An 11,280-nucleotide genomic window follows, 5' to 3' on the forward strand; every position below is an offset into this window, starting at 1 on the left:
AAGCATTAAATTAAATTGTATGTTTTGACTGTCTACATTTAAATCATATATGATTATCATAGCCTGAAATAAAGTAACTATTAGAAAACTTTCATCTCTAAATGTAAAGTGTAACTGAGCTCTTCTTTCTGAATGACTGTTTAAAATAATCATTAGTAAAATACATATACATATGATTCTAAAATATGTGTCATTTTGCAAAATGATAATTTTTATATGATACGCTTCAGTGATCTAAGATGGTGAACATATTTGTGTAGCTCTTTTTTAGGAAATAGAGCTTCATATCGGAACCTTTTTAATTTAGGAAATCTTACTTAAAGAGTCGGGCTTCATTTAGAAATTTGATGCTCACATAACATTGTACATCTTTTAAGAAGTGACTTGATCCCTACACAGAAAAAAAGAGAAGAAAGCTTGGGAATATTCACTTAGATACTCAGCATTTACGGAGACTACTATTTGAAGCATCATGTGTTCAGACATAAGAAAAAGAAAAGTACTTTTTTGAAGAGTTAAAAAAGTACTTCATGTTCTGATAAAAGTCATATAAAATGCAACTAAGAACCAGCCTGCCTGTTTAAGACATAATTTTCTACATCATCATGACAACGGAATTCAAAAGCAATTCCAACATACTTCTATTCATCCCACTGAGGGATGACTATATTTCTCTACAAATATAAATAGTAACCAACATATAACCATTTACATCAAAAGCAAGAAAATAAATTCAACAAATGTATATCGGTCATCTATTTATCTAGGATTTGTTATATATGCATTTGCATATATGCATGCATGTATATATATGCATATATAATATATGTCATAAATTTATAAATTTATATCAGTGCATCTATTTATCTAGGATTTGGTGTATATGAAACTGACTTTAATCAGACTCTTCTCAAAAATTACTCTTGACCTAATTCTCAATGAATCCCCCTCATATTAACCTATCATTAGTATTTGAATATTTTGGCCAGTTGTAGAATCTACTTACTATATTTCAAACGTGTGCTCAACCAAAGCATCAAGTATCTACAAAGTACCCCAGTATGCGAGGGCACTATGAAACACTGAGAAATATTTTTAGAGTTTTAGCAACAGTGAAAAAGCCACAGTAACCTTAATAAAAGTGGCAACAGCTTATAAACTGTCCAAAGCTGAAAGACCTGTTTCAGCAAAATTGCTTATGGCCCTGGAATGCAAGACAGAGCAAGGAGAGGGCCAGAGAGGTGACAGCTTCACCATGGAATGCAGTCACTCGAGTTATCACCTCACGATTAGGAAGTGGCTGTGGTTGGGTTTAGATAATTCCAGTGAAAGCAAAACCATGTGGGTCTTTATCTCTCTTCCTATTTTGTTGCCCCAAAGACATGTTTTGAAAGCCACTGGGTAACCTCCCACTCATAGGTACCGTGCAGGTAATTAGACCCGAGAGTGGAAGTGCCTCTAGTGAGGCAGTCTGGGATCCTTTGCCCCCAGAGAGCAAAAACCAACTAGATGAAACAAAGAGGGAAGAGACATGAAATAAAAGACTGTCCATAGCTGTCAGATTCTTCATTGAGTCACATGTGCCCTGCTTATACCTCTGTTCCTATCAGCAAATGCATCTCAGAGATTTTAAATGACTGAGAACAAGTGGTGGTGGGAATGGTCTAATGCAGTAGAAAGATGGCAGTAAAAAATGATTTCAGGATCAAACAAACCATAAGGAGCCACTTGGTTCAAATCCCAAATATACATTGTCAAAATACATCGAATGGTACTTTCCACAACTTTTTTATGAACAAATTTCAAACATACCAAAAAATTGACAGAAAAATAAGTGAACGTTTATGTTCCTCTTTCTGTATTAAAACTTAACATTTTATCACAATTATGTCATCTCTTCTTTAAAGATACATATGCATATGTGTACATTGCTTTCCTTGCTCTGTCATTTGAAACTAGTTTCAGACTTCAACATGCATATCCTAAAGAAAAGTGTTCATTTTTCTAACCATAATTAGATCACAGTTTAGAAGAATAACAGTGATTCTATTATATACTGGATAGCCCATGCACAAATACCCCAAAAGTCCTGAGAAGGTATTTTATAGCTGCTGCCAATGTTATTTTTTTTAATGTTTATTTATTTATTTATTAGATAGAAAGAGAGAGAGAGGGAGGTCATGGGCAGGGGAGGAGCAGAGAGAGAGGGAGAGAAAGAATCCCAAGCAGGCCCTGCATTGTCAGCAGAGAGCCCGATGTGGGGCTCAAACTCACGAACCAGGAGATCATGGCCTGAGCTGAAATCAAGAGTCAGATGCTTAATCAACTGAGCCACCCAGATGCCCCAGTATTATTTTGAATTTTAAATTATAATCCAAACTAGATTCACATATTGAATTTAACTGTTATTCCTCTTTATTTTATGGTTTCTATCTTATTACTGTCAATATATTGGGCCAACATTTGTTTGCTGTGGGAAGGTGAGGGCTGTCCTTTGCATTGTGGGATGTTTAACAGCATCACTGCATTGTACCCACTAGATGCAAGAAGTACTTGCCCCCACCCCAATTTGTGACAATCAAAGTCGTCTTCAGATGTTACCAACTGTCCTTTGGGGAACAAAATCACCTCAAACGGAGAACCACTGTTCTATTTTAATCTGGAAGAGTACTTCTGTCTGCACCTTATGGAATGTCACTTAGCCATGCCTAGAAACACATCTATATTTTATACCTGTATTATCTCAACATATACCACATCCATCCTTCTGTGGACTGTTCTAAAATTATGAATTTCAATAGGAAACAATCAGCCTCTGAGAAATCATAAAAATCACCTAAGAAACTTGCCAAGTACCAATTCCTATACTTTTCTCCTAGATATTCTGAGTCAGTTCTGGATTGGGACCCTGGAAGCTGAGTTTTTGTAAGCACTCCAAGGCTTCACTGTCTCAAGTCAAGTTCGGGAAAAGAAGCAACTTATGTCTTCTGACACTTCTTCTGTCCACCACTTAGTGTGGGGACACCTATGTCTTAGACCCTATATTTTCATGTAAAACAACATCCAGTATTTAATGGCTCCAGATGTCATCAATACTGCAATACTTTCAAAATATCTGTGTTTAATGCTGAATACTCCCACTAGTTCTCTCATTGTCTCAAGTCTATTTCTGTGAGGACTTTTGTTCATTTTGATTCTAATATGTTAGTAACACACCTCAGCATCTTTCCTACCATGAATGCTTTTCTACCATGATTTTTGCTATGATAAAAGTTGACTTTAAATTTCGATTGTCATTTGTGGCTGGTGGGTATGCAAAATGGTACCTTCACTTTGGAGGACAGCTTGGTGGTTTCTTAAAAAACTACACATGCCATCCAGCAGTCATTTACTCAAAGGAGTTTAAAACGTATATTCAGACAAAAAATCTCTCCATGAATGTTTATAGCAGCTTTGTTCAAATTGCCAAAATTTGGAAGCAACCAAGATGCCCTTCTGTAAGTGAGTCATACATAAGCTGTAGTACATCCAGACCATCGACTGTTATTCAGCAACCTCAAGAAATGAGCTGTCAATCCTTAAATGCATATTACCAAGTGAAAGAAGCCAATCTAAAAAGGCTGCATACTGTATGGTTCCAACTATGTGACATTCTGGAAAAGTATCAGTGGTTGTTAGGAGTTCAGGAGGAGGAAGAGATGAATAAGCAAAGCACAGAAGATTTTTAGGGCTAAACTACTCTGTATGACATTATAGTGGTGGACACATGTCAGTATGAATTTTTCCAAACCGGTATTTTGTTCAGCACCAAGAGTGAAACCAGTGTAAGCTGTGGATGTTGGGTGATAAGGATGTATCAACATAGGTTCACCAATTGTAACAAGTGCACTGCTCAATAGGGGATGTTAATAATGGGGGAGGCTGTGGGTATGTAGTGACAGGAGGTATATATGAACTCTCTGTACTGTTGCCCAGTTTTGTTGTAAACCTAAAACTCCTCTAAAAAAGAATATCTATTATTTTTTTTCTATTGATTGCTCTATCATGTTTTCCTGAGTCCTAGTTGGCTGCCATATAATCATTGTACTCTTTTTTTCCCTCCTTTATCCCCAAGTATAGCTACCATGTTCTTTTAATTCTTCCTCTAGAGCAGAACTTCTCGAACTTCCATGTGAAAAAAAAAATCACACAGGGAACCTGTTAAAATGCTCATTCCCAGTCCCCTCCTGACAAGAACAACATTAAAGAGTTTAGGCATGTAGTATAAAAATATGAATTTTTAACAACATTCCAGGTGATTCTGAAATAGGTGATCCAAGAACCAAGATTTGAAACCTCTTGCTTTATAGCATCTGACATATTCATCGTTTTGGCCTTTTTCCTATGACTTCAGACCTATTCTGTTCAAACAAGGGTTACAATAACTTCTTTGCTGGTGATCCTAATTCCTGTCTCCTTTTGCTACAATTATTCCTTTGTAAGCTGCTAAAATAATCTTCCGCAAATGCCATTTTTATCACATCACCTTCCTGCTCAAGAATCAGCTACTCCTACTATATCAAGTCTAAACTCTTGGCTTTTAATTCAAGGTCTTCTGTCAACTGGCACTTTTGTACCTCTCTAATTTTATCTTTTCCCACTACAGACTGACTCTCCCCTCTAGCTAAATCTAGCCAACTTTCCATTCTATGCTACCTATTTGTGTGCCTTTGAGTTTCCCATCAGTTAGAAGGCCCTCCTTTCTCATTTATTCCCAAGTCACCTGCTTCAGGAAAATTTCCTGATTACATTTTCCACCTAATTGTTATGCTGATTGAACAAAAAATAACATACCGGACTATAATTTTCATGGGTAGAAATAACAGAAGAAGCCTCTAATGTAATAAAGTATGAATGGTATGTTATTTTTCCAGTTATAAAAAGAATGAATTACTGCAATAAAAATATAAATCAGAATTTTGATGGAAAAGTATGTGAAATAAAATATTACAAATAAATGGGTTAAAAGTTGAATGTAAGTACGGTAGTTGGAGTAAACATTACAGTGAGACAACAAGACAGAGAGAGCCAGTAGGAAATGAATGAATGAAGAAAAATATGGTAGTTGGGCTGCCTAAGTGGCTCAGTTGGTTAAACATCAGAGTTCGGCTTAGGTCATGATCTCAAGGTTTGTGGTTTCGAGTCCTGTGTCAGGCTCTGTGCTGACAGCTCAGAGCCTGGAGCCTGCTTCAGATTCTATGTCTCCTTCTCTCTCTGCCTCTCCCCCACCCACACTCTGTCTGTCTCTCTCTTCCCCCCCCCTCAAAAATAAACATTAAAAAAAGAGAAAAATACAGTAGTAACTGCTAAGATGTGAAATGAATGTGGTGATGGAGTACAATGTCAGATGGAAATGACACAAGAAATCGAAGCCTCAGTTGCCTGTCCAAATTAATCTGAATCCTCCCCAGAAACCGTTTTGGTGGTGCATGGACATTAGTTTTCTTATTTTACAGCCATAATTCCTGCATCCAACCAACTACTGATTTCTTCAAAGCAGTCATTTCCTGAGCTTATGGCGCAAAAACACTTCTACCAGAGATTCCATTCCAGTGACATGCTGCATGCATACCTAATGCATTCAGTACACCCAGATTTATTTCCAGATGGTTCTATGAGTTAGGAATTCATGAGAGTTACTGATTTTCCATGCCCTTACCAATACTTGGATTTACCTATCTCTAAATTTTGTTAATTGAATGGGTGCATGATGACATCACATTGTGATTTTACTTGCATTTATATAATTACTGAGGGATCAGTGTATCCTCTAAAATACATCAGAGTGATTTATTTTGGCTTCTCTATCTAGGAATTGTCTAATCAAATCTGCCTAACTCTTATTCTGTTTACTTCCTTGTATTCACTCTATATCAGCCATGTTGAACTCTAGAAGTCCCCCAGAAATACTAGGATCTTGCTAGCCTCCTTAGGTTTGCACATGTTTTTTTTTTTCTTTTCCTGCCAAACTCCAATATACTTCCTTTTCACGTTTTAATTATAACACTTCATGGAATTCATGAAGAGTGTTTATGTATATTTTTCCCACAAGACCTGGTCTTGAAAAGAAAAGAAAAGAAAAGAAAAGAAAAGAAAAGAAAAGAAAAGAGAAAAACAACTTTGCATTCCTAGCTTCTAAGAAATGGGAAATAGTAAAAGGTAGTACAAAGATACATTTCTGGCTGAAGTTTTCTTCTTAACATCCTAAGAGGAGAGATTTTCTCTCTCTCTCTTAAGGTGAAGAGAGCCCAGACAAACCACCATTAGGTGTACATTCAAGGGGTCTGTCGGACTCAGAACTACAACTCACAGTCGTCTGTATCCTGAACCCAGAGCTCTCACATTTCCCTTTTCCTGGTAACATGAGGTTTTGAGCTCCAGAAGTTCTCCCTTCCCTCACTCGGGCCAAGATCCAAGTTCACCTGAACTGGCTTGTACCTGAGGCAGTGAAAGAAAAATCACAAAAGCAGGAGTCAGGCACTCTGCAAACTTGGATCTTGCAACATAACTGGGGAAAATTGCAACAGTAAGAAGCAGGCTCCACAGAACAGAGAAATGGAATCAGACATGCCTTTGGGGATGAGGCAGGTGCTATCTTTTGGGGTGCATCCAGATGTAAGATAGACAAGTCCATTAAATTGATGGAAAAAACTCCAGCCAGACTCATGTAAATTGGTGTCGAGAAACTCAATGATAGACACTGGGTGGTTGGGACAGCAAGTCACTTCAGACAAGGTCAGCAGAGCAAACAGGCTATCCCACCTGCCAAGTAGGTTGGTCCAAGATGCAGGGAATGTATAGATTTGGAATTAGATGGGTCTGTCATTAAATTATAATTAATTTATAGTTAGCCAAGAGAGAGAATTTAAAGTTAGCCAAGAACAAGAAATATTCTAGACCTACAGAAACTATAGTGTTAAAGACACAAAACAGGAATAAAAGATATGTTCCTTAAATAACTATACAAGTTGTAAACTTTATTTATTCACTTCTATAACAAATATTTTTGAGTGCCTTCTAGAGGTTGCACATGGGCATTGATCAAGCATACAGCAATAAACAGCCCAAAATCTTGGCCCTCAGAAAGCTTAACATTTTACTGGGAGAATGTGGACAATACAAAAGTACAAAAAAAGTAACGTGTATAGTATTTCAGATGTTGATAAGTGCCAAGGAGAAAAACAAAGCAGAAAAGAGAAGTGGGGGTGTCCTCAGGGAGGGCAGGATTAGGTTGTAATTCCACATTTGTTGACTAGGGAATAAGACAATTGTACGTGCGTGCAGACGGAGAGAGAGTGAGCCCTGTGTTCGCCAGCAAGTGTAAAGACTGTAGCACACAGGTATGTTCCTGATGTTTCTGTGGAAAAGCAAGGAGGCCAGAGTGTGTGGAGAAGAATGACTAAGGGGAAGAAAGGGCACAAGAAGTCAGAGGTGTAAGACTAGGGAAGATCAAATAGGACCTTGCAGTCTACCACCAACACGTGGAGCAGAAGAGTATTATGAGCTGACTTGCACTGAAAATTATCATTGCTTCTGCTGCATCGAGAAGAGATGGAAGGGTGGAAGCAGAGAGAACCGTCTGGAGGCTATTGCAATAAACAAGCCGTGCGAGAGTGGCTCAGATCGTGGCTGGAGTAGTAGAAAGAGCCAGCAGTGTGAAGAATCTAGGCATCTTTTGGAGATATAATCAGTAGTATTTGTTGTTGAACTGGAGGGTTGTTTGTGGGGTGAGAGGATGGGTCAAGGTTTCAAAGTCTTGAGCCTGAATGGCAAGAAGAATGGAGTTGCCTGTTACCGAAAAGAAAAAGGCTGCAGGGATGTAAAATCCGAGTTGTTTTTTAATGTGGTGAAATTGAGACATTATTAGCTATGCACACAGACATGTGAAGTTGGCAGGTGCACACCACAGTGTGGAGTTCAGGTGAGAAATCGGAATAGAAATATAAATTTGAGAACGTTCCTTGGTATTTAAATTCATGAGGCCAGAGGAAATCATCAAGCTGATGAGTATAGAAATGGAAAAGGGAAGAAGTTCAGTGTGTGCATAGAAGTTGAGAAGATGCTGGCAAATAAAATGAGACTGAAAAAGGGCAGACAGAGACGTAGGGACAAAGCCAGGAGAGGCACGCGTCCTAGCATCCACGTAGAGACGTATCAAGGGATGGGAAGGATCCAAGGACAAAACTACAGTGAATTTGGCAACATGGGAGAATATTTAGTATGTGACCTTAGTATCTTTTGTTGCTGTGGTTCTGTTTTCTTTTTTTACTGGACATAATTTTTGCCAAAATTCAGGGAATATTCAATGTTATTAGCGATACAGGTTGTAAATAAGGTGAGCAAACAGTAGAACACCATTTGTTGGCAAACATAAGGTGTGCCTATAGAGATTATACTAATTTTTTTTGTCATGCTTATCCTACTAAGGAGATAATCCTCAAAAAGTAGCTTTTCAAACTATGTTAAAAAATGACAACGTCATTGGGGCATCTGAGTGGCTCAGTCGGTTAAGCGTTCCAGCTCCATCTCGGTTCAGATCATGAACTCATGGTTTGTGAGTTTGAGCCCCAAGTGGGATTGTGTGCTGACAGTGCAGAGCCTGGTTGGGATTCTGTCTCTTCCTCTCTCTGTCCTCCCTCGCTCTCTCTTTCTCCCTCTCTCTCAAGAAAAACTCTAAAAAGAAAAAAAAATGACATTATTAAAATTATTTACTGCCTCCTAACCAACATGAAATAAAATATTTAATTTTTATCTTATTATATGATGGAATCTTCTGCAATGTGTAGTCTTGACTAGGTTATTTTTAGTTCCTGGAGAAAATCATTAAAAATGATTATATTTATTGAATACCACCAAGAGCCAAGAACTTCACATGAATTTTGTAATTTATAGCTCAACATAGGTGTTATCATCATTATTTTCAAGGGGAAGACTGATCTAGACTCTTCTGGGTAACAGCTTTCTGTGTGAAGCTCATATTTAATACAACAGAGTAGGAGAGTAGGTTCTCTTGGAACAAAGACTTCTATAATTTTGTATTCATAGTTCACTCACCAAAGGTCTTCACCATGTTTATTGAATTACGTTAAACGAAAATAAAACATACCTCGAAACTATATGGTTAACTCCAAATCTGGTAAGTAGTTGACACAGTTACTGGCAAGAAAAATTAGAAATAAGCAAATATTTTGTGCAAAATGATCATACTGTGTGTGATAAAGTGATACAACAGTAAGCAAATAGGCAATTTCAGGAATGAAGTTGGCAGTTTTCTGAGAATTGTTCATGAGAGTAAAATAAATCACTTTTGAAACCATGACTGGTTCTGTTTGACAGAGGCAAAAGGATATTAAATGTAATTTTTAAAGGTAGTCATCTGTACAATTTATGCCTGAATTTCATAAGTAAATTTACCTCTTTGTTGGTGTAGGATTACTTAATTCAGGTTCCAAATCAACAAATAATAATAACATCAAGCAATTACTGGAATTTTTAACTAGATAAAATTAGAAAGTCAATGAATTTTATTTTACTTTTTATAATTTTTTAAAAATTCTGTTATAATTAAGGTACAGTGTTACATTAGTTTCAGGTATACAATATAGCGATTCAGTAATTCTATGCATTACCCAGTGCTCATCAGGATAAGGGTACTCTTAAACCCCTTTGTTTCAAGCATCCCCCCCTACCCTCCTCCACTCTGGCAACCACCAGTTTGTTCTTTATATTTGAGTCCATTTCTTTTTCGTAGTTCTTTCCTTTGTTTGTTTTGTATCTTAATTAAATCATATAGTATTTGTCTTTCTGTGACTGACTTATTTCACTTACCATTATACCCTCCAGATCCATCTATGCTGTTGAAACTGGCAAGATCTCATTCTTTTTTTATGGTTGAGTAATGTTCCATTCTATGTAGACACCACATCATCTTTGTCCATTCATCTATCGATCGACACTTGGGCTGCTTCCATATTTTGGCTATTGTATATGATGCTGCAATAAACATAAGAGTGCATATATCCTCTCCAATTAGTGTTTTCCCATTCTTTGGGTAAATCCCCAGTAGTGGCATTAGTAGATTATACGGTAATTCTATTTTTGATTTTTTGAGGAACCTCCATACCGTCTTCCACACTGACTGGTGCAGCAGTTTGCATTCCCACCAACAGTACATGAGGGATACTTTTTCTCCGGATCCTTGCCAATACGTGGCTTTTGGTGTTGTTTTAGCCATTCTGACAGGTGTGAGGTGATCTCTCATTATTTTTTTGATTTGCATTTCCCTGACGATTAGTGATATTGAGCATTTTTTCATGTGTCTTATTGGCCATGTGTATGTCTTCTTGGGAGAAATGTCTGCTAATGCCATCTGCCCATATTTTAATGGGATTATTTGTTTTTCTGAAGTTGAGTTGTATAAGTTCTACATATATGTTGGATACTAACCCCTTATTAGATATATCATTTTCAGATATCTGTTCCCATTCGGTGGCTTGTTTTTGTTTTCTTGATTTTTAGAAATTAAATGAATTTTAAATTGTAAAGTACTGAAAACAATCCAAATTAATAATTATAATTGATTTTGACCTTTTTACATGTAGGGCTGAATGCATTTTTTATTATAATTTTTACCGACTTAACATCATAGCCTACTATTTCCTTATATTTTATAAACTATTTATGCAAACTATTAGCTAATAAAAGTCAATTGCTAATAGTGTAGAAAATAGTGTTAGTGTTTCTTGATTGTATTGAAATCTTTTTAATATAATAATTTATTGAAATAATTATAATGACTTATATTCTTTTCTCTGTGATAACATCCCTTTATTGTGTTACAATTTCCAGGTAAATATTTGCTGCTGCAATATTGCAGCAAATATTTTAGCATATCATGTGGGGATATAATCATGCTATTTGGCTTATATTCAATTTGGTTACATAAGTATTTCTATATGCATTTTGATAGAGTATCATTATAAGAAAGCCATTTCTAGATCATTTCTATATCAATATGATTCCAGCATTTCCTGTTATGAGTTTCTTGAGTAAACATTTTTTTCTATGGTGTGACATACATATATAGAAGAGGATTATAAAAATACTGTACTTAATGAATTGGTGCTAAAGATCTTAAATATTTTTTAGATTCTGATACTTCTAAACTGGTTTCTTTAACTCTTTTAAAGTTAATTTATAATAGCAGACCCATAAACTTTAGTAAGATCAAAGAGAAAACAG

General features: G+C 36.5%; 1 protein-coding gene across 1 annotated transcript in view; it reads right to left on the reverse strand.

Annotated features, from left to right (window-relative positions):
* The window catches only part of LOC116738298, an 85,380-nt gene extending 75,107 nt beyond the window's left edge, over window positions 1-10,273 (reverse strand). Inside the window, 1 exon segment of the mRNA XM_032594594.1 lies at window positions 10,163-10,273. Within this exon segment, the coding sequence (XP_032450485.1) occupies window positions 10,163-10,273 (111 nt within the window).
* Window positions 10,274-11,280: the final 1,007 nt, after the last annotated feature.

This window comes from Lynx canadensis, chromosome C2 (genome assembly GCF_007474595.2).
Source record: "Lynx canadensis isolate LIC74 chromosome C2, mLynCan4.pri.v2, whole genome shotgun sequence".
NCBI classification, from domain to species: Eukaryota; Metazoa; Chordata; class Mammalia; order Carnivora; family Felidae; genus Lynx; species Lynx canadensis.